We start from the raw sequence: 23,145 nt of genomic DNA, 5'->3' as shown, positions 1-23,145 counted from the left end.
ACCTCAGTGGCACACCTTATCCTGGCTTTTCCTCCTTCCCTGTCCCTCTCTCCCCAGTGCTTACTCCGGCCCCCTAGAAGGAAGGACTTTTTTTTTTTTTTCAACTTTACTTTTATTTAAAATGAGGCCACATTTTCCTCTTATAAAAAGAGTTCAACTAGCACTGTCGATTTTCTCATCTGTAAAACAAGAGTACTGAACCAGCTGACTACATTCACTCAGAACTCAATTTCTTTATCGTATCATCACTAAGGCTCTCCCTACATCTAATATACTGAAGTTCTAAGCAAAGGAAAATATAGTACTAACGACATGTTTTGATTTTTATTTCTTAGAGTTCACGTGTCCACCATTCACCTTGGTCTAAGCTTAAGGAACCATTCAAGGGGATACAGTGCAGATGGGAGGGGTAAACAGAACACTCACACAAGCTGTGCCGTGTTGCAATCAGGCTTCCATTTGAAAAATAATGTCGGAGTCCTTGTAATGCCCCTAGTCCTTACTCCACCTCCAAAAGACCTGCCCCCAAGCCTAGTCCCAGACTCTTGCGCTCATGGATGCGGTAGCAGTTTGCGGGGACTGCTGTAACAAAGTTAAGACTGGGCGGCCTGAGCAACAGGAATTTATGTTCTCGCAGTTCTGGAGGCTGGAAGTCCAAGATCGAGGTGTTGGCAGGGCTGGTTCCTTCTGAGGGCTGTGAGGGAAGGATCTGTTGCAGGCCTCTCTCCTTGGCTGGTAGATGGCCATCTTCCTCCCATGTCTCTTCTTATCACCTTCCTTCTATGTCTGTCTCTGGGCCTAAATTTGCCACCAGTTGCACTGGATTAGGGCTCATCCTAATGGCATCATTTTCACTTGATTACCGCTGTCAAGACTCAATCTCCAAATGAAGTCGTATTCTGAAGCACTGGAGGTTAGGACTTTCCCATATGAATTCTGGGAGGTGAGGGGGTGGGGCTGGCTCTGGAGACACAATTCAACCCATGAGAGAAACCGAAGCTAAGACAGAGGTCCTGCACGTGGGTCTCAGAGACGGATCTTCAGGGTGGGATGTGCACCCCAATCCCCCACCAGACAGCAACAGGGACCCTGGGATAATCCCTGACGTGCTGCGGCCTCACCACAACTGTGCACTGGGACGGGCTGCAGACGAAGCACTGGCACAACAGCTCTAGCCCTGAATATAGAGTCGGCTCAGTGTAAAAGCCTGAATAAAGGGAATGGCAGCCCCAGGTCAGCCCACTATCCGCTCAGGCCATGCTGTGAAAGCCAGAAGGCCTCTTCTACGTTTTGTTTTGTTTTGTTTTTGCGGTACGCGGGCCTCTCACTGTTGTGGCCTCTCCCGTTGCGGAGCACAGGCTCTGGACGCGCAGGCTCAGCGGCCACGGCTCACAGGCCCAGCCGCTCTGCGGCATGTGGGATCTTCCCGGACCGGGGCACGAACCCACGTCCCCTGCATTGGCAGGTGGACTCTCAACCACTGCACCACCGGGGAAGCCCTCTTCTAGGTTTCTTTTTGTTTTGGAAAGTAGAGTTACTTTCCATGTATGTATATCAATCATATTTTTTTTGTATTTTATTTATGAGAGTGTTTAAAGAGCCCCTGACCTCCTGCACCCACGGGGCCTATCCTGCTGGCCATGGGGCCTGACAGTTAGTTGTAAGAGAGAAAGAGCTGCAAAGGAGACTGAACACACTGCCTCATGGGCCTCTTATGCTAAGTTGAGGGCCAACAGGGAAGAGGCAGAGCTCGAAGCCCTGGGATGAAAACATTAGGGATAACGGGCCCAAGAAACTTGCCCACCACAATCCCCTGACCTCTCTGGCTGGCACTAGAAGACGGCTGACTACCTGGTGACCAAGTAAGGGCTTCACCTGAGGCAGATACTCCTCAAGATCGCACGTTTCCTTCTCAATCCACCTTCGCCTCCCCCTCCTTTTCCCAGCATTGACCAGGCAGGGAGCACACTCCTTACCCAGGAGGAAATAACTTACCCACCGGAAGACGTGCGAGACCCACAGACACACAGGAACAGGAGTGTCAAGAACACGTGTGGGGCTGGATCTGAGGGTTTGCAACTTTGAGGGGAAAACTAACCAGACAGGGAGACTGTATGGACATGAGAGCATCGCCATGTCTCAGGATTTGCAAGCGGACAAGGACACCTGGCGCCAGCCCCATGTACTGCCAAGATGGCTCTGGGGGGCCTGGGAGGTCTGGAGGGCTCACCCCCAGGGCTGCAGCTCTTTTCTCGGCACAGCTGTGACACCATCACAAGCAATGATCAGATGCCCAAGAGCTTTTTTTTAAAATCATCTTTAATGTAGTTTTAATATTTTTTTGCCTCATTTACCAGATAAATCATCTAAATAAATAGATGCTATACAGTCTCTTACCAATATCAGTACAAAAATAAAACCACGCTCTGCATCTGCTCTAGCTCTCCCCGCACACACTCACTCTGAAACGGCGTGTGCTTGGAATTGACTCGCGCCCCCAACCCCTCCCAAATACATTCATTTAGTCTGAACAAAGCTCGACGCTCATTCTGTGCAAAGGAAGCGTTCTTGTGCTGAGACCCGGAGGTCAGGCTGGCCAGTTATAAAGCAAAAGCGACACCACTTGACAAGCCAAGCGCCCTCCCCCAGGGCAGGAGCCAGGGGGAAGCTGGTGGAGGGACCACCATCCTAAGAGCGGCGGTGATTCCCGAGTGGCCGCGCCACGGGCGGAGAATATGCCCCTCGCCCCACCCCACAGCAAAAGAAAAGTACCAACCGGTCTCTCTACATTCAAAACAGGTGGGGCTGGGGGAAGGAAAGGCAGGTGGTCCAACCTTTTCAACGCCCACCCCCAAGTGAGTACTGGCCTTCTCGGGTGGCAGTGGGGTGGGAGGTCGTGCCCACCTTGCCCCCTCTCACCCAAAGGCCCTCTGGGACGCTCAGGGCTGGAGGAGTCCTGCAAGGCCACTTCCAGCCCCTCACAGAGGTCACCGTCCTGGGTCCTGGGCAGGAAGGTCCTAACAGCCTGCAGCCCTTCCCCCAGGGAGGCTCCGCTCCCAGGTCCGGCCCTCCAGAGAGCAGGGCGCCCTGCGGGCTGTGAAGGGCTGAGAGAGAGGCTAGAAGTGCTCCTCTGTGGCAGCTGCCTCACCCCACAAGAGAGGCCCCAGACCCGCAAACTACACAAACAGCTCTTCAAAGTGAGGCAGGAGAGGCCACGTGTCCCCTGGGGCTGCGGAGTGTGACTTCTCTTGGAAGCTGAAGCCAGCCGAGTCCCAAGCCAGGGCCCACAGCTTTCCGTCAGCGCGACACCCCTGCCCACCACCTTCTCCTCTGCCGGGAGCCCCTGATCTGGGACAGCTTCCCACTCAGGCTGCCCTTCCCCTTCCCAGGGTCCCGCAGCTGGGGAGGTTCCCCACTGCTCCTTCGTTCCCTGGTCCACCCCCAGACTCCCCTAGACACAACCCCCTAGCCTGGGGGTGAATCAAGTCATGGGGTGGGGGGGAGGAAGCCATCCCCCAATGGAAGCACTGAATTGACCCTGGACAACGAAGGATTAAGGAGGAAGGGGAGACAGACACTCAGGGATCTGGGATCTTGCCAGCAAGGCACCCCAAACAAAAAGGGGGTGCAGGCTGTCTTTGGTTTGGGAACTTGGGAAGAAGAGTCTGGGGGAAGAACTGCCCTAGTCGAGCCTCAGCAGGATTCTGCCCACTTCCTCAGGACACAGCAGAGCATGGAGACAGCCCCGGGGGAGGGACCTGAGTGCCTGGTCTGACAATGGGGAGAGGCGAGGGGGCCAGCCTTTCACTTGCTCCCCTGGGGCCCACCCCCAATCTGGCTTTTTCTCCCCTGCAGGACCAGGATAGGGGAGAAGTCACTCCTTACTGCCAGGGGAGCCACTAGTCCACAGGGCACGTCTGTGCAAACCAGAAACGGAGCGCCCCTCTTCTGGCAGACACAGGCCCCTGCCAGGGTGGGGGGCTCGTGCACAGCCTGACCCATCACCCACTACAGCCCGACCACAGGAAGACATGGCAGAGGTCCCGCCGCAGAGAAACAAGGTTAGTCCCAGCTGCAGCACTGAGGGTGGATGCGGGGGAGACCCAGAATGGAAGGAGGAAGGGTGTCAGGAGTCGAGGGCTGCCCTGAGAAGGTGGTGGGACGCTTCCTCCCTCCCTGACCACCCACGCCCATGTCTGGTTGGCTGAGTTGAAGGGGAGGGCAGAAAAAGAGGGGAGACAGAAGGGCTGGAAAGTCACCTGAGTCAGAGAGAACAGGAGCCCCGGGGGTGGGGGGGACAGGGCACAAGTGCCTCAGAGCTCGTGCCGTTGCACAGCACACATGCACACGCTTGCACGCCCGTGGCTACCCAGGTGACACCACAAGACTTCATCCGCACGCCTGGAGCGTCGGAGGCCATCCAGCTGCCCCCTGGCCGGAGCCTTGCCCTCCACTGACAGCTATCCACGCTGACTCGGATAGGTCCTGTCAGGCGAAGTGCTGTGCAAGGTGGGATGAGCGGGGCTGCCTACAGCAAGCTCTTCTGTGCTGTGAATCACTCCCCCCCCACCCCGCCCCGTCCACCCAGTCAGGAGGCTTGCAAGACCCGCTGCACACGTCTGCGGACCGGCGTATGCAGTCATGAGGGCGCGAGGGGCCGTGTGCACACACCTGCAGGGCTGGGTGTGCAAGTGAGCAGTTTGCACGGGCCAGGCGATGGAGCTGGGGCGGGTAGCTCTCAGCGGAAGGGGCTTAGCTGGCAGCTGCCCCCAGGGGAAAGGAGAGACCTTTCTGAAGGGGTGGGACGTGCCCAGCAATCTCAAACCCTTCCCAGCCCCTTAGCTCTGTGACCCAATCACTTCTGGTCAAAGCCAGCCTCCATATCCCCCCGCAAAGCTGGAGTGGAAAGTTAAAAATAAAGACCCCTCCCCAAACACACACACACAAAAAGGCAAAGGGGAAACCAACCAGAAAGGCTGGGGTGGGCTGCTTAAGGGGAGGGTTCAGGCCTTCCCATCCTCCTTTAGTCCTGGGGACCAGCTGCTGTCTCTCTAGAGAAGAATGGTGATGGAGGTGTCCGGGGGAGGCTGGTCCTGTCCCCATCCTACCCTGGAGATGGTACCCCAAGTGACAGAGCAGTGCCAGGCCTCCCCAGGCCCAGCCCTGACACAGACCCAAGGCCGCCCTGTAAACGTCCGCACAGAGAAAGGGGCGGGGCCGTGGGAAAGTGCTGGGATCTTCCCCCCTTCTCCTCGTCAATGTTTCTTTAAATAAAATAATTACCCACCCCAACCCCTCCCCATTTCTGGAAGTCCCCACCCCAAGCCCAAAAGAAAACAGTTGAAGAAGAGTAAAAATGGTGATTCAGAACTTCCCGCTGCGGTCTCGGAAGAAGCCCTCAGCTGCCTGGGCCTCGCGGAAGGTGACGGTGATGGAGTTGGCGGTGATATCGGTCACTGTCACTTCACTTGAGGGGAGCGTGGGTGTCCAGGAGGGGGGCCCCTCGGCCAGATCTGCGTCTGCTGCAGCCACGGGACAAAGACACACAGACAGATGGGGGACAGCGTTGGCAACAAGGTGGGGAAGGTGGGCGTGGGTGGCAGCTTGTCGACCACCTCCCACCCCACCCCCAACACCTGATCTTCTTCTGAGTCTCCAGCCAGGTCAGGGCCTAGTTCAAGGCTGGACACACAGGAAGACGTCACTACATGTACCTTCCCTGGCTGGACACGAACTCAGCCCAAGTGGGACCACGGAAAGAGCTCTGGGCTTGGTGCCAGGGTCCCTGCAGGCTATGTGGCCTCAGGAGCGCCCAGGCCCTCTCTGGGCACTGGACCAGCTGGACCTGAGGACTCGAGGGACCCTTCCAGCTCTGAGGGTCCCTGGGTCTGAGCCTCGGGGCTGGGCCGCCTTACCCTCCTCTTCAGGGGGCTGCTCAGCAGGCTCCCACTCGCTGGCCGCCTGCAGGACGTCCGGGGCCGCTGACTCCTGCAGGAAGAGCTCCCGTCGATGGCTGTGACTCTCCAGGTTGGGCCCGCGGGGCGGGAACTTCTTGCGTGAGAGCCGCAGGTACTTGTGGGCCTTGCGGGGCTTGCGGAGCGGGAAGGGCAGGGTGGGCACCAAGGGGCCCTTGTCCACCAGCTCGGGTGCCCCCGCCTTGACCACCCCCTCGGGGCTCCCGCTGCCGAGTGGGCGCGTCAGGGAGAAGCAGAGCTTCTCCTTGCCCTTGGCCTTGTGGGAGCTCCGCAGGTCCATGCTGTACAGCCGCTGCGGGGGCAAGCCAGGGCACGGCGGATCAGCCCTGCCCTCCCACCCACTGCCGCGCCTTTGCTCGTGCTGGCCCTCCCGCCCGGGGTCCTCTTCCCCGTGTTTCAGGGCTCAGAGCCAGCCGGCATCCCGCCCCTCACCCCAGCCCAGAGCGCTCCCCCTGACCAGCCCCAGCCCCGGGACCTGGCCCAGCTAGCCAAGAGGCCTCACAGTGCGGCCTCGCCTCCCAGGGCCCTGTAAGTGGCTCAGGGACGGAGCCTCAGGGCACGTTCCTTTGGTCCATGGCGGAGGCACACAAGCGGTACAAGGTGAAAACTGACCAACAAAAAACACACCTGCATTTATGAGGCAGATAAATTAAGGAGTTATTCTTCATTACAGGGAAGGACTCTTTGCTTCTAAAGGACCCCCAAAAGCTGAAACGGCCAGCTCGCTAGGGAAATGGTGTGAGGCACGGGGCTCTGAAGCTTCCTGGGAAAAGTTAACCAGGGGTACACATGGCACCGGGGTGCACCACGTCACCCAGCCACAGGAAGGTCTGCCAGCAGCCTGCAGACACCCCTCCATTCCCCCTGGACTCTCCTGGGCTCTGAGCCGCAGGGGGGCCCTGGCTGGGTCCAGACGTCTGTTGCCCCGCCTCCTTCTTGCTTAAATGGGCTGGAGGGCACATTCTTCTGCCATTCAAAGACTGAAGTTTTATAATTTGTGCATTTGTCTTACTGACTTTTGGGGGAAATTTATACAAACCCAAGAAAGATCCTTGGTGCTAAGATGTTGGGGGGGCCTGGATCACTCTGGGACAGTAGCTTCTCCTGCTACCTGTCACCAGAGGCCAAGAGTTCCCAGGAAGAGAGTGAGGCCAGCAGATAGGAACTGTAGGTCAAACATCTCCAGCTGGGGGCAGAGATCACATGTGCAAGTTCCATTCCTCAGTCCCACCAGCTAATCCCCATCACTCAGCATGGGGTTCAGGTTGTCATGGTGATGGGAGGAGAGCTGAACTGGGAGGAGACTGTGAAGATACTGCAGTGCTAAGAGGGCTTATCCCATATGCAGCTTTATCAAAACCCACCCCTTCAGCCTGGCTCATACACCATCACAGGCCTCGTAACTCTCATACAGTTCTGTCCTTCTCTACCTCACCATGAGAGAATTACAGCTACTAACTAACGGGTCCAGGAGCACCAGGACTCAGATCTGGGTTTTAATCCAGCTGTGTGACTCTCGATGGAATGGACAGGAGGTTGGACATGGCTCACACTGCACGTGGACCAAGAAGCCTTATTTTTTGGCTTCAAATTCCCGGGTGGGCCTTATTAAATTAAGGACAGCAGGTATTCTTATCATCCCGATTTTACAGATGAGAAAACTCAAGCTCAGAGATTTGCCTCAAATCACATAACTACATCACTTCAGACTCCATCCTCTTTTCAGTGCGAACCAGTGAAAGTAGCAAAGTGTCCCCAAGACCTGGGTAACACGGGCTGCCAGTCTTGTGGCAGAGGGCTTCTTCTCACTCAAAATGACACATTTCTAGGGAATTCTCTGGTGGCACAGTGGTTAAGAATCCGCCTGCCAATGCAGGAGACGTGGGTTTGAGCCCTGGTCTGGGAAGATCCCACATGCCGCGGAGCAACTAAGCCTGTGCACCACAACTACTGATCCTGTGCTCTAGAGCCCCCAAGCCACAGCTACTGAGCCCGTGCGCTGCAACTACTGAAGCCCGTGCGCCTAGAGCCCGTGCTCCGCAACAAGAGAAGCCACCGCGATGAGAAGTCCGCACAACGCAACGAAGAGTAGCCCCCACTCGCCGCAACTAGAGAAAGCCTGCGTGCAGCAACCAACACCCAACGCAGCTAAAAAAATAATAATAATAAAAAATAAATTTAAAAAAATTTTTAAAAATAATTTAAAAAATGATACATTTCTAGACCATTCCAAGGCTGTGGTTCCAGAATTCTATGAATCTCCTTTGCTTGGATTCTAAAATTCCAGACGCCCCTGTTCCCTCTTCTAAAGTTTATGCTTCTAAGATTCTCAAATACTACAATTTTGTATTTTGGGGACTTGGAGCATCAAGATTCTAAGCTTTCAGAATTCTAGGATCCCGTAAGCCATACACCCACCCTCCCTCCCTCCACAGTACCTTCCACCCACGGTGTCTTCCAGGGGTACCAGCCCCACATTCTGACTTTTCCCAACTCCTCCCATTGAAACTTACCCACTAAGTGCCCCGCCCCACCCCACAGTGTCCTGGGTGGAGCCGAGGAGGGTTAGTGGTTCCGCAGAACTACCCAGTGCAAATGCACGGATGGGCAGGGGCTGGTGGGAGGAGCAAGGGGGCCCTGTGGGCGGGCACCAGAGCTGGTGGGGTTACCTGCAGCAGAAGCCGCTTGGGTTTCGGACCTCTCTTCCTATACCCCGATGCTCGGTCTCTCTCCTCCCTGGGGTGCAAAGCAGATGGCAGAACAAAAGGAAACACTGTTGACATTTTAAGGGAAAGTAAGGCATCCGCTCCACCCAGCTCTCTGCTGTCTATGGGGGAGGGGGACACCCTCCACAGGCCACCCCCCAATCCTGGGGTAGGGCTCCTCACTTTAGACCATAACAACGGGGTCGTGTGTTCAACTCCCAGGGCTGCATCTTCCCACCTGACTAAAGGTGAGGGCACAGCGACTGGTCCCAATTGCTAGAGGTGGGACTCGGGGGACATCTCCAAAAATATGTGGGTCTTCACGGCCCCAGGGTCATGCCAGACCTCTTCTCTATATGCACTGGGAACAGCCCCCAAAACAATGTAGTTCCAGTTTCCACGCTTAGGAGACGTCTACAGAAACCTGTTAATTAAATTTGCCTTGAATGCCCCAGGGGGACTGATGAGAATGGCCACGAGTCCTTTCGCAAGCGAAGTTCTGCCCAGAACTGCCCCCCAGTCTGGCATCTCCACGAACCTGGTGGGGAGGACAGGCCCCCATTCGTCTGTATCATCTGGTTGGGGAAGGGGAGAAAAACTAGCCTGCATTCAGTCCCCAGTAGATGCCAGACTCTCTGCCGGATGCCTTCCTCCCATCACAAACACACAAGGCACAACCTGAGGACGCAGACAGAGCCACACACAACACACCAGACAACACCCCAGAGACGCCAACAATGTGCTGGAAGTGATGGGACAATTCAAAGTAGTTTCATTCTGTTTCACTTCATTCCACACATGCCGTCTGTGGCCTTGGTCCAGTCTCTCAGTCTGAGCCAAGCTAAGCCAGTGCATCCGTGGAGCCTGTTTCCACTGTTGGTCCCTCCTCGAGGCAGTGGCTGCCACCCCCTTCCAGACATCAGACTCCAGGGACGCTGGGGGGAGGGCTCTCCCTCCCTCCCCACGGAGTCAGCTTCGGCAGGTCTGCCGTGGGGCCCTAGAACCAGCATTCGAGAGAAGCACCCAGGGCGTGGGATACCCACACCAAGCCAGGCCTCCCAAGCCCTGGAGGGTGCGAACCTTAACTCAGAGCCCGGTGCTGGGCGCCAGGACACCCTGTTCCAGGCTCAGCTCTACCTGACCCACAGGAGACCTTGGCTGGTCACTCTCCCTCTCTGGCCCTCAGTTTTCTAGTCTGGAGAAAGAGCTTCCCTTCTCAGCTGGTCCCCGGGGCCCCTGGGGGGAGCGAGAGAGGTGCCCGGCGTTTCTCAAAATGGGGGGTAGAAAGACTAAAATAATAAAGAGGAAGAGAGAGGGAAGAAAAACAAGAAAGAGGAAGAGAAGGAGGAAGTAGAGAGAGGAAAAAGGAAAGGGCCTTGAGGGAGAAGAATAAGAATAATATGTCTTTATTATATTTGTATAAGTGTTATTTATTATTATTTTTTATTATGTCCTGCACACTTTGTACAAGGCACTGCTCTCAATGCTTTAACCCTCACAGCCACCCTGTGACGGAGGCACATTTTCTATCCTCATTTTATAGCTAAAGCACAGAGAGGTTAAGCCATTTGCCCGATGCCACAATTCTGACAACTTCTGCCACTAGTGAAGATGCTGAGCTCTGGGCTCCAGGCCTGGCGGGATCAGGCCTGGGGACCCAGTCAGGGCCAGGGGGGCAGGCCTGCAGCCCAGGCCACATGACCTGGCTTCCCATCTGTAGCACCCCCGCTCCTGCCCTGCAACCGTGGGAGTGGGGGGGCGGGGGTGTGCAGGGAGCTTCCATTCTGTCCAGTCCTTACCTACCCAGGGCACATCAGTGTCCAGGGCTGTGGGGATCGTGGTCCCACAAGCCCTCAGTGCCCCACTGGCCCCTCCTGGGATGCAGGGACTCCCCATTAGAGCCCCCTGGCCCGACTCTTTCTGAGTCTCTTAAAAACCCTGCAAAGCAGGTGTTAAAATGGTCGTCACCCCGCTTCCATCTCCTTCTCACCAAGACCCAGAGAGAAAGAGGAAGTCAAATCACACGGTGGGTCTGTAGAAATCCCCAAGCTCCTCATTTGTTCCTTAACTACGGACTTTTCTGACTCATTGAAAGCAACATCCGAATCCTCTACCAGGACTCACGGGGCCCTCCCTGAGCTGCACGCCCACCCCTTCAGCTGCCCCTGCCCCTGCCCCTCCCCCAGACGCCCCACCCCTGCCCAGCTCACACCACTCCAGCTGGCCGCTCTCGAAGCCGCGCTTGCCTCCATGCAGTTCCTCAGCCCATCTCTGCATCACTTTCTGGGGTGCTCTTCACCTGGATGGCCTTCTCTAAAATACCTACTGGGGTGCTTCCCTCACTTAGCTCAGGTCTCTGGTCAAATGCCACCACCTAACCATCCCACTGCAAGCAGCGGCCCCGGCCTGACCCTGTCTGTGCGGCAGGCAGCACGTCGGCATCTACACGTTTACTGGTGTACTTTTCACTGCAGGTCTCCACACGGGAATGTAAGCCCCACGAGGGCAGGGATGTTTGTTGGTTTTGTTCCTTGCTGTGCCCCAGTCCCTGGAACAGTGCCTGGCACACAGTAGGACCTCAATAAAGATTTGTTGAACAAATGAAAGAATGAACTAGCTGACCCCTAATTACCATCAGGAAGACATCTGCCCGTGTGTGCCCACACCTAATGGTTTGCAGAGCGCTTTCACAAGCCTTTCCTCCCCATGAGAGCCCTTGAGGTCAGCACTGTTCTCCCCATTTCACAGACAGAGAAGCTGAGAGAGGAAAAAGGTCCTGTGCAGCACCTCACAGCTGGTGAGTGGAAGAGCCAGGATTTGATCCAGGCCTCTGACACCTGCCCAATGCTCTCCTTACCACAATCCAGGACATTCCACAGGGCTCTCTCAGTGTCACAACCCTTTTGCATCAAGGCCCCACCAGCACTCGGGAACCAGAAAGAAGCTGTGGGACAGGAACACTGTGATTTTTAAAGGAAAGAGCAGTGGGAACGTTTCCTTTGAATCAGCAGCGGGAGACCTCCTGTGGGAAAAGCGGTCAGCAGGGGGCGAGGAGGGGCAGAGGAACGGCATCACTGGGACTCAGGAGCCCCACCCAGGTTAAGTCCTACTTGGGCTGCCTCCCAGCTGCGAGGACCCTGGACAAGCCCCTTAGCTCTTCAGAGCCTCGGTCTCCTCATCTGTCAGATGAGACCCTCATCCCTGTCTCAGGCAGTTGCTAAAAGGAACCAAATAAAAATGATTTTATAAAACGGTCCCTCACTGTACAGGGTCGATGGGTTGGGGAGAGGCAGAAAGCGTGGGCAGCCTGCCGGCAGGGAGGCCAATAACGCTGGGGCTCATGCAGCAGAAGGGAATGGCTAGGTTATGCTCAAAAGGCCCTCCCACCAGGAGAAACAACATTTTTGGCAGAAGCTCCCCGCTAAGGTGTGCCGTCATGGCCCATGGGACGAGCTGCCAATCACTAAGCAACCCTTGGAAGAGCACTTGCAGCAGAGCACTGGCAGACGCGGCAGTCTGAGACCTGGGGGCAGCTTTGCCCACGGCCTCCCAGCTAGGAGGTAGCCAAGCAGGAGGGACCGGAACCCAGCTGTCCTGGCTCCAAAGCCACACTTCCTCCCCTGGCCTTTCTTGAGAGCTTCATCAAACATGGTAGAGGATCTGTAGGGGGGAACCTCCCTCTGGCCCATCACTGGGCATGATTAATACTGCTGCCCCTCGCACGCATGGCATCTCTACGCCCATTTTCACCTTCTTCACGGCAATTGAAAGCCCTGCCTTCTGGGGAAATCGGGGCAGGTGCTGTTGGGGGTGGCCTACAACAGCAGAGAGACAGAGGCCTGGGGTTGTTAGCGGAGTGGCTGACATCACCCAGCAGCCGGAAAGGGACAGGGCCCTCAGCTGCCCTGGGACCTGGTGCCCAGCACCTTCCCCCAGCTGCGGACGAGACCCGGCAGTCCCTGCCAGAACCCTGCCCCCAGTGACCACTGTTCGGAGCCAAGCCAGCAGCAGCTGCCCGTGAAACCTCAGCGCCTGCCTTCCACCCAGCCCCCTGGCAGGCTGAGCCCCTTACTTCTCCTCATAGGCCATGACCAGGCGGGGGTCCAGGATGTGCTCCTCCGGTTCCCACGTGCTGTACCTGGGGAGAGAGACAAGGGGTCAGAGCTGACCTGCCCCCTACCCCACCACCCCCCATTCAGAGGCCGCAGCCGCTCCACCAGGCCCACTTGCCTGCAGCACTTTGCCCCTTCCTGATCCAGTGTTAACTGTCACCTAATCCCATGAACTGTCCCTGGCTACCAGGGTAGGTCGGAGGCCTCCTGGGGGCTTGCATGACACCGGAACTCCCCTCATTCTGAGCGCTGATCACACCACCCTGTAAGTGATCGCGTCCAACTCCGGACTAGATCCCCATGTTCACTTCAGGTGAAGAGGGCAGGCCCCATATGTCCCCGGATTCCCTTCCTATGAGAGTCAAGAGCATGTGGTGAAGAGCTGCGGCTCTGGAGCCAGACTGCCTGGGTTCAAACCCCAGCTCTGCCCTGGCTAGCTGTACAATTTTAAACAATTTATTCAGTGTCTCTATGCTGATTTCCCCATCTGTAAAGGTCTCTTGTGCTGATTAAACATGTTCACGTATCTAAGTGTTTAGAGCAGCGCCTGGTGCACAGGAAGTGCTCTGTGCTTATTACTGTCACCATCCCTGGCCCCCCTGATGCCCCAGCCCCAGTGGGCCCTCTGCCCAGGCTGAGCTGCTCCCTCCCCCTCCTTGGAACACATCTGCACCATCAAGGCCAGGTCTGAAGTTCCCTTCTCAGGTGGGGCCTGGCACACGGCAGGAACTTGGTAAATGTTCAGTGACTGAATGGTACAGTGTCCTACAGCAGGCCCCTAGGTCTTTCCACGAGGGACCTTCCACCACTCCCAGGCCAGACAGCATTCCCTGCTGGGACAGAACTGGGCATTTCCAGAGTTCAGCCATCCTCCTTCCACCCGCATGATTATTTACTTAGTATCTGCCTTTAAATTAGCTCACTTGGGAATTCCCTGGTGGTGCAGTGGTTAAGAATCTGCCTGCTAATGCAGGGAACACGGGTTCGAGCCCTGGTCCGGGAAGATCCCACGTGCTGCTGAGCAACTAAGCCCGTGCGCCACAACTATTGGGCCTGCGCTCTAGAGCCCGCAAGGCACAACTACTGAGCCCGAGTGCCACAACTACTGAAGCCCGCGTGCCTAGAGCCCATGCTCCGCAACAAGAGAAGCCACCGCAATGAGAAGCCTGCGCACCGCAACGAAGAGCAGCCCCTGCTCGCCACAACTAGAGAAAGCCCGCGTGCAGCAACGAAGACCCAACGCAGCCAAAAATAAATAAATAAATAAATTTATGTATAAAAAAATTAGCTTGCTTTTTTAAAACATTTTATTTTAAAAGCAAACTCTTTATGACTTCCATAAGTGGAAAAACCAGGATGACTCATCATAAACAGATGCTAATACATTAAAAACTTTTAATATAAAAACATATATATGGGGATTCCCTGGTGGCGCAGTGGTTAAGAATCCGTCTGCCAATGCAGGGGACACGGGTTCGAGCCCTGGTCTGGGAAGATCCCGCATGCTGCAGAGCAACTAAGCCCATGCACCACAACTACTGAGCCTGAGCTCTTTAGTCGCAACTACTGAGCCCACGTGCCACAACTACTGAAGCCTGCGTGCCTAGAGCCTGCGCTCTGCAACAAGAGAAGCCACGGCAATGAGAAGCCCATGCACCGCAACGAAGAGTAGCCCCCGCTTGCTGCAACTAGAGAAAGTCCGCACCCAGCAACAAAAACCCAACGCAGCCAAAAATAAATAAATTTATAAAAAAAAAGAAAATCATTAAAAAACAATCCAAGTCCTGATAACTGTTTAAAAATATATATATATATATGTGTATGGGTGTATATATATGCATGCATACAAATACACATATAATCATAAAAACACACATATATGTAGATGTATGTACCTGGGTGTGTATAAACAAAACCAAAGCAATGGACTGTGATTCTGGCCAAGACTGCACCCAGGACTGCGGGATAAGGAGGGAGGTGAGGGAATTTCCTGGTGGTCCAGTGGTTAGGACGCCAAGTTTTCACTGCCAAGGGCCTGGGTTCAAGTCCTGGCTGGGGAACTAAGATCCCACAAGCCACGTGGCACAGCCAAAAAATAAATAAATAAAAGAGGGAGGTGAGTAGGTATTAGGGAGGTATTGCGAGGCAGAGAGAGGCCAGGCAGAGTCCCTGCCCCTGCTGCCTTCTACCAGCCAAGTTTAAACCTTCATCTTCAACCATCCTGGTTACTGTGAAACCTAAAAGTAGTCCAATCAATATTTAAACAGCAAGCTGCCCAAGGACAGAACCCTTCTTTCCTTTCTTTCACTGACACTTCTGCACACTTACTTCGTGTTGGGCCCCGTGGACTCAGCAGTGAAGGTCCATGCCCAGAGTGCCACACGCCCAGCCTGAGCAGGCACCATCACAGCTCCTTTCCTTTGCACGTGCTGTGCTCTCCTCCTGGAGGGCCCCCTTCCTCCAGTGAACTCCTCATCCTTTAAGAATCAGGTCCTTGTAGCTTTTCCTGACATCCTCTCCTAGCTGTCCTACTCCCAGCAGAATGAACCCTCCCTCAGCTGCTCTCCAGGGCCCTATTATCGCACTGGGCACCTGCCATCCTTATTGGTGAATCATCCTTATTGGCGAATCAAGCTGGTGTCCTGGCTGGCAGGCTGTAACGCCTCGCCAGAGTGCCCAGCCCAGCCCCCAGCCCCCAGGTGTTCTGGGAATGGCTGCAGAAGGCACTGAAGAGTTTTGCTCACCCTGGAAAAATGCTGAAAGTGAAACTGAGATTTTTTTTTATAGTTTGGGTAAAGCCCAAACTGAAAGCAACCAGAAGCTGGCAGAGACTTCAAACCTTCCTCCCCTCCCCCAGACAAAGGTTGAATTTCCTTGACTGTAACTAGTAAGAAGAGAGGGGGAATTTTGTGTTCCTCCAGTGTCCTCTGCCTGGCCCTCCCTTTTTCTCTAGCTGTGGATGTTTCTCTTCAGTGCTCTAGTCCTCTCTGCCCTGCCCACTTCCCCACTGCCCTGCCCACTTTTTGTTGATGAAACTGCTCTGTAGTTCCTGGCAAGTCCCTAACCTTCTCTGTAGTTCAGTTTCCTCATCTTAAGAATCACCACCACCACCACCATAACAGCAAGGTGCCAGAGCAGACTACTGCAAGGACGCATCCATTCCTTGTAACACCCTTATGAGGTAGGTCACAGATGTTACAAATGAAGAAACTGGGGCAGAGAGGTTAAGCATCTTGCCAAGATCACCGAGCCAGGAAGTGGCCAATCTGTGGTCAGAACTCAGTTGAATCTTGGCCACCCTCTCCCTTTGGATCTCTCACATGTCGAGGTAAATGGCCCCTCACCGGGCTGTAACGTCCATAGGAGAGGGGCACAGTCTGATTGGCCACGTCTTCAGTGTCTGACCCGGGGCTTGGCACACAGCGGGTGCACAGAAAGGGAGAGACTTGGCAGCTGGAGGCCTGGCCCCGTTCGGTGCTGCGGAAAGGCGGGCGGGGCGTTGCACAGGCGCCTCACCCTCTCGGACACCCCGGCCCTCCTAAACGGGGCCATCAGCGGCCCTCCGCAGTGTGGGAAGCCAGAGACCACAGCGAGGGCAAACACTCTTTGCGAACAGCCGGGCACAGGCAAGACAGGAGGGCGCAGCCGGCGAGGCCCGCGGCCTGAGGCTTCGGGGTCTAGGTCTCCGGGCCGCCGGCTGGGCGGGAACCAAGCGTGGCGGACAGAGGCTCCATCCACATCGCAGCGCCGTGCGCCCCGCCCCCCGGAGTCGGGCAGCCGCGCGTGCACACGCACGCACGCAGCGCGGGAGCGTGCGCGCCAGATTACCCGGCCTACTGATGGGGGGCGGGGCGGGGGCGGGGACGGCGCGCACCGGCTCCGAGGTAAACACGACCACGTGACCGCCGCCCCGCCGCCCCCGCCCCCCCCCCCCCCCCGCCACCGGAGCCGGGGTAAACAGGCTCTCGGCCGCCCCTCCTGGGCCCCGCCGCGTAGGCTCCCGCCGTGCCGGGGGCGGGGCGCCCTGCAGAGCCAGGCCCGCCCCAGCCCCCGACTCCGATTTAGATTCGCCCAAATGAGAAGCAGCGCAGCGGACTCCCGAAGGCGGCGGTGAGCAAGTGACTCCGCTGCTCGGGCCTCCGTTTTCTCATCCGTGAAGCGGACCTACCAATAGTCCCTGTCTTTTAGGGGTGATGTGACGATTAGATGTGTTAAGCCACATAAAGCACTTAGAGCAGTGTGGTACATAATAAAAGCAAACAAGCATTTATTAAATCAATATCAAAAGCCTGGAGAGCGCAAACACACACCTGCCAGGGCCAAACCGAGGACTCTGTGCTGCCACTACTCAACCTGGCCTTGGAGGAGAAAGAAGAGCCTCCTCCGCGTCTGGCACTGTTACGAACCCTTTCTTGTCTCAGGCAGCCTTCCACAGGGCTCCATGAGGCTAGGGCCCCATTTTACAGGTGGGGAAATGGAGGTGCCCATAATTCAAATCGTCCCACCTTTATGACCTGGGGCAAGGACGCCTCTGCTGAGGGTTTCTGTCTCCCCATCTGTACAATGGGTTGCCGTTAGGCAATTACAGGGGCCAATGCCTGATCTTAATAGGGGCTTACTGATAGGCAGCTTGGTTATTGCGGTACCCTGATACACTGACAATATCACTACTGAAGCTCTATGGAGGCGGTCCTCCCCACAAATGGCGTAGCATTCACAAGTGGGTAAGAACGGAGGGAAGGAAAGCGTTTCCAAAGAGGAGCGGCAGGGTCCTGGGCAGGCTGAGATGAGAGTGGGGTATGTGAGCATCTCTGTGGTGCTGACAGCATGTAGCTGATTATTTAACATCCTCTGCCCTGTGCCCCCAGCCCCTCCCTGTGCCATTTGCTGTTCCTTCCAGAACAAGCAAGATAGCTCCTCTACCCCATCTGCTGGGGAGGAAGGGCAGTCATTTGTCTGCTGTTGGGGAGAGAAAAGAGGCAAAGAACCCAAAGGTTTAACAGGGGCCTGGCACAGAGTGAGTGTCCGTTTAAATCATGGCTTCTGTTATTAACATGAGCCTCCCTGCCCAGGGGGCGGAGGGTGCTGGGGAGCAGGAGAATCTGACTCCCCTCCCACCCAGGCTATCACTGCCCTGCCCTAGCCAAGGCTCCCAGGCCTGCAGCGGGCAGCCTGCCCAGCTACCTACTCCCCATCCACTTTCTCAGCCTCTTCCTCAAGCAAAGCCCCCTGAGGAGGAGAGACTGAAGACCAAGTGGGTTACAAAGGAGCCCTGGTTCTCCTGATTCTCCCTGCGACTGAACCTGTTTTCCCCCAAGTGAAGCGGGGTGGCACAGTGGATGACATAAAGTGGGCACCATGCTGCACCGGGTTGGCAGTTATATTACTGTATATAACTCCCCTCTCTGGGCCTCAGTTTCCCCATTTGAAAAATGAGAGGACTGATCTCAATGATTGCTAAGGCTACTTTGGGCTCCTGTGAGGAGCAGACGTCCCCAGACCCCTCTCCCGGCTGAGTGGAGACCTAGAAGCCTGAGCTGTGTAACTTACTATTAATAGCAAACGTTCACTAAGTGCTTGGTCTGGGCTAAGCATGCATCAGGTACCCTATATCCATCATCTAATCCTCACAACACTGTTGTGCTGGAGGATTTATTCCAATTTGGAGATGGAAGCAGAGGTCCTGCCATGTTGGGGACTTGCTAAAGGGCTCCCAGCTGTCTGGCTGTGAGCCAGGCCAAGAACCCAGGATCAAAGTATAGGGGAGCCAGAAATGCCCCAGGTCATCTGGCCAAACAGGGCTTCCAGAACTCCCTTGGAGCGGGGAGTGTCACAAAAAGTAGTCATGAGGGCCCATCTGGTGGTCTCAGCATGTTAGGAAACAAGTGGGCCCCAGGTTCGGGGGCACAGGCCAGGAGAACCATGGAGGGACTGCTCTTGGAATGCCAGGTCCTTCCCCTGACTGAAGCTCTGATGGGCAGACGTATTCATTCAGGATTAATAAAAGTGGGGGAAGGAAGTTTAAATAGATAAAAACCTCTGTTTAGAGAAGGGAGTCTACAGAGCAGGAAAACTAGCCAACGGTGCCTTGAAGGCCAACAGGCTGGTGTCCCGCTGGGACGCAATGCCTTCTGGCGCGGAAGCTAAGAGGGGAGCGAGTACCCAGGGAGTATGCCCACCTTGAACATGTTCCTTTTCTAGCTTTCCACCTCCTCTTACCAGCCCCTTCACCCAGACCAGAAGCCCACCTTCATCTGCCCAGTGGAGGAGGGGATTATCCTCCAGTCCCAGGGGTTTGGGAAGGGGCAGCAGGAATGGATGAATGCATTATCTGGTTAACCAGCCACCAACCCTAATCATCACGATGCCTGCAGCCATCCTGAACACACCCCCAGGCCTTTCACCCCACAAAGTGAAGGAGCCTGTGAGAAGAGAGCAGGGCCTGGGCTACTGAACCCATTTTGCAGAGAGAGAAGCTGAGGCAGCATGGCCTGTCTTCCTCTCTGCTGTTTCTCACCACCGCGTGTCCAAGACACTCCCAGGACCCAAATACCAGGTCAGCCCCCAACGCCAGCACAGCAGAAAGCCCCTGGCACAGACAGCAGGGGCTCTGGACAGAGGGGGATTCCAGGAGTCAGTCTCTAGGAGGCAGGGCTGGGAGGTGGGGCACCCACAGACCAATGGGGAGGCCCCACGACCTGCTCCTTCCCTCCCCTCCCCCAACAACTCCCTGCTGGGAGGTGATTGGTTGGTGAGAAGGTTCCTGATTGGGCCTCAGCGGAGAGGTGGGGCAACTGGGAGAGGTCCTAGACCCAGCTCCCTGGCCCCGCAACTGGGAGATGGAGGAGGCACAGAAGAGATACCTGAAGATGGAGAGGCCCAGTTCAACTCTCAACTCTGCCTCCACTTGCTGTGTGACCTAAGCCAAGCTGCTTACCTTCTCTGAGCCTGTCTCCTCATCTTTAGAGATCAGGACCACAGCTGCCTCACAAGGCTGTACAGGAGCCTGCTCTGTAGACTGGAGAGTGCTGGCCAAAGGCGGGCTCTGTCCCTAGCTATATGGCACTGAGGACTCGTGCCCCGCTGGCTAGGCTTGTCTCGCCCAACCACACAAACCCCCAGCCGGCACTGTGCTTGCTGCAGCTTGAGTGCCCCCCCACCTTGCAGGCGGCCACCTCCGAAGCCAAGATGATGGGCCTTCACCTCCTAGGTGCCGGGAAAGGCCAGAAGCAGGGGAGCAGAGGGTCCCACCAGAAGGTGGAGTGCAACACTGAATGGGGCCCATGAGAAGCTGGGGCCCACCTTCACCCTCATGTGCTCCAAGCCCCTCAGCTGGCGGAGGGGAAACTGAGGCCCAGAGAAGAGGATGATTAATCAAGGTCTGCTGGCCAATTACTAGAGCAGCTGGAGTGAAAAGTGAGGCAGGAGAAAGGGTAAAAGGTGGATGGAAGGACGTACAGGTAGGCAGACAGAAACACACAAAGAAGCCTTACTTTGGGGGCCATCCTTTCCACTTCACCAGATATTCGACTTTACCCTGGGAAGAAAGAGAGAAGAAGTAGACACGGTGAGATACACAGATGCCCCTACGACCACTTGCACGACAGTAAGGCCCAATCCCCTCTGCAGACAGAAGTCCCCCAACACATACACACTGTCAGGGACGCCCCCCACAAGATCCCCATCAACCAGAGATCCTCAAACTGACCCCCCCAGACGGTCCTCCCTACTAGAACACAGGAGTGCACTGGGCCCCAGACACCTCTGGGGCTCCTGTGGCAGAAGCTTGGAGCCCATGTCACGTGTGGGGAAACAGACCGTGTGGGGATGTGCGTGGCCAAAGATCCAGCGTCCAGTGTCCCGGTGCTAACACCGTAATTCTCCTTCCCTTTTCGACTAGAAGACTCTCCAAGTCCTAGAATACTCCTCCCTGGCATGTCCCACGTGGCTCTAGCCCCATCAGCCCCCTCCCTGTGAGAGGCTGCCTCTGGGCCAGAGGTGACAGGCTAGTGACTCCAAGACTCAACTCACTCTCAAGTCAAAAGAACCTGGCAGGACCCCGGAGAAGGCTGACAAAGTCTCCACCTTGAGAAAGGGTGATCGCCCCTCCAGTAGTTAGAAAACAGAGGCAGGTTCCTCCCTTCCTCAAAGGTGACAGGGGCCTTTAAAAGTTCCCAGTCCAACCCCATCTGATGGGTGATACCCTTCCACACTGGAACTTGAAGACCAAGATATGTCACCTCCTCAATGAGGCCTGCCCTGGCCACCCTTCCCAACACCCTCCCTCCCGCCTTCCAGTAGTTCTCTTTCTGTGTGGCACACGGCCCCCTTGGAAAGCATCTATATTTATTTCCTCTTTCACTGTGTGTCTCTGCTGCCAAAATGGCAGCTCCACGAGGGAAGGAGCTCCCTCCCCGGGGCTTAGAATGGTGCCTGGTGCACAGAGATACTCAATAAATACATTTTGAATGAATGGCGAAAGGAATGATGCTTCTCACTCTCTGGCACTACCCCTCAGGCCCCATGTAGAAGGGAGTAATTACTGTACCTGCTGAGGCTACACTGCATGGAAAACATTGAGCTTTGAGGAACAAATTCAAATCGAGGAAACCCTGAGGGAAGGGAGGAGGAGGGGCAGCCCCAACTTGAAGACAGAGCTCAACCCCATTGGAGTTGGGGAAGAAAAGGTCATGGCCCACCTTGACTGTCACCCTTAGATGTCACCCAAGATGCCGGGACTGAGTTTTCTCTCTTGAAAGATGAGCTGGCAAACAGCCAACTGGAGCTCCTGCTCTACACCCATCTCTAATTTGCTGTGTGACCTTGACCAGGTCACTTCCCCAGCCAGGGCCTCAGTTTGTGCCTTCGTCAAATGGGAGGAGGTGAACTCTAAGACCCCTCCCAGCCCTGCCGCTAGAGCCTCCCATGGGGCTGCAGGGAGGAGATAAGGGAAAAGGATAGTGGTGAGTGCCGGGACAGGAACTTTCCCCAAAGCCTTCCATCTCCACCCTCCAGTCTGGGGCCAGACCACTTTGCAGACGTGTGCACAGGAAATGTGCACGGCCAAAGTCCAGGCCCGAGGCGCGGGGACCGAACCTAGCAGAACAGACGCCTCCTTAAATTGCAGGGTGTATGTTTTGGAGGCGAAGGCAAAGGGGGAGGAGCTTTGAGGATGCCCCAGCGCCGTAGGCGGCTCCACTGAGCCGGCCGGGCGGGGCTGGGAGGTGGGGAGGGGAAGACAGAGGGGTGTGCACTGGAAGTGGGGGAGAGACGTGGAGGTGGGGGTGTGGAGGGGATCGAAGTCCAGCAGTTAGACTTAAGAGGCGGGAGGACGCTTTTCCAAAGCTCCGCCTCCAACTTCAAAGGATTTGGCACCGAGAGTCCAGAGTCCTGAGTTCGAGACCCAGCTCCGACGCGAACACACTAGGCAAGCCGTTTCTTCAACTCGGGCCTCAGTCTCCCCATATTTAGAATGAGGGGAGGATGAGAAAGGATGCCGTTCAGGATCCATACAGTCCGATCCTAACCTCTAGCTCTGGCGGACTTAGCTGCCCCCAGCATCCTGGGGCGACAACTTTTATTCTACTCTTTCTACAAGGTGGTGGGGGAAACTGAGGCACGGGCTGGGGATACGAGTCCGGCAGCGCGGGGCTGCCTGCCCACCCACCCCACCCCCGCTCCACTTTCTCCCTCGCCTCCAGCGCGGAGGGGACAGTGCTGGGGACAGGAGGGGACTCCACAGGGGTCCTGGGAGCCGCCCCCGGGCAGCCTCACCTTCCGCACGCGCTTCTTCCGGATGCTCTCTACGGCGAACACCTGCTCGCCGATGGCTGACAGCTCCATGCGGGGCGGCGGGCAAGCGGGCCCGGGGCCGGGCCGGGCCGGGCCGGGGGCGGAGCTGCGGGGCCGCGGCTGCGGCGCGCGATGCTCGGGCCGGCGGGGTCCCAGTCACCCTCGCCCGGGCGCGCACGCGCACGCGCACGCGCGCACACCCCCTTGCGCTCCCTCACGCCGCCGACGTTCCATTTTTGAACCTGCGCAACGTTTTCCTCGGCGCGCGCGAGCCGGCGAGCGAGCGCGCGGGGCGGGGGCGGAGCGGGGGCTCGGCTCTTGCCGGGCAGGTCACGCCCCTCCTTCATCGGCTCCGCCCCCTCTTGGTCCCGCCCCCTCTGGAGCTCCGCCCCGCCTGGGCCGTCAGTAGCGCGCGGCTCTCGGGATCCGCTAGCACGCGGGACTTATTTGGCGCCGGCGCCGGTCGGCGCGGGGGTGGGACGAGATCTTAATACACAGACGTGTTTCCTAAAGTCCTCCCGGTGACTCTGAGGGGCCGGAAACGGCATGGCCCCGGTTGGG

The 23,145-nt window shown here is 56.5% G+C and overlaps 1 protein-coding gene across 3 annotated transcripts; it reads right to left on the bottom strand.

The window, feature by feature from the left end:
• Nucleotides 1-108: 108 nt before the first annotated feature.
• CBX7 (chromobox 7) lies at nt 109-22,872 on the bottom strand. Of its 3 annotated transcripts, none has more exons than XM_030855923.3 (6): nt 22,567-22,872; nt 20,286-20,329; nt 12,753-12,818; nt 8,645-8,711; nt 5,916-6,267; nt 109-5,519 (listed from the first exon to the last, which is right to left on the bottom strand). In XM_030855923.3, exons 1-6 carry the CDS (start codon nt 22,633-22,635, stop codon nt 5,365-5,367), a joined length of 753 nt encoding a protein of 250 aa, XP_030711783.1. In that variant the 5' UTR covers nt 22,636-22,872; the 3' UTR covers nt 109-5,364. The 3 variants fall into 3 exon arrangements, with proteins under 3 accessions (XP_030711783.1, XP_030711784.1, XP_030711782.1); XM_030855924.3 differs by having other exon boundaries at nt 110-5,522; nt 5,916-5,988; nt 22,567-22,866; XM_030855922.3 differs by having other exon boundaries at nt 110-5,522; nt 22,567-22,863.
• Nucleotides 22,873-23,145: the final 273 nt, after the last annotated feature.

Source organism: Globicephala melas, chromosome 10 (assembly GCF_963455315.2).
Source record: "Globicephala melas chromosome 10, mGloMel1.2, whole genome shotgun sequence".
In the NCBI taxonomy this organism is placed as follows: domain Eukaryota; kingdom Metazoa; phylum Chordata; class Mammalia; order Artiodactyla; family Delphinidae; genus Globicephala; species Globicephala melas.
Note: the sequence above shows the minus strand (reverse complement) of the source record. Positions and strands in the feature narration are given on the sequence as shown.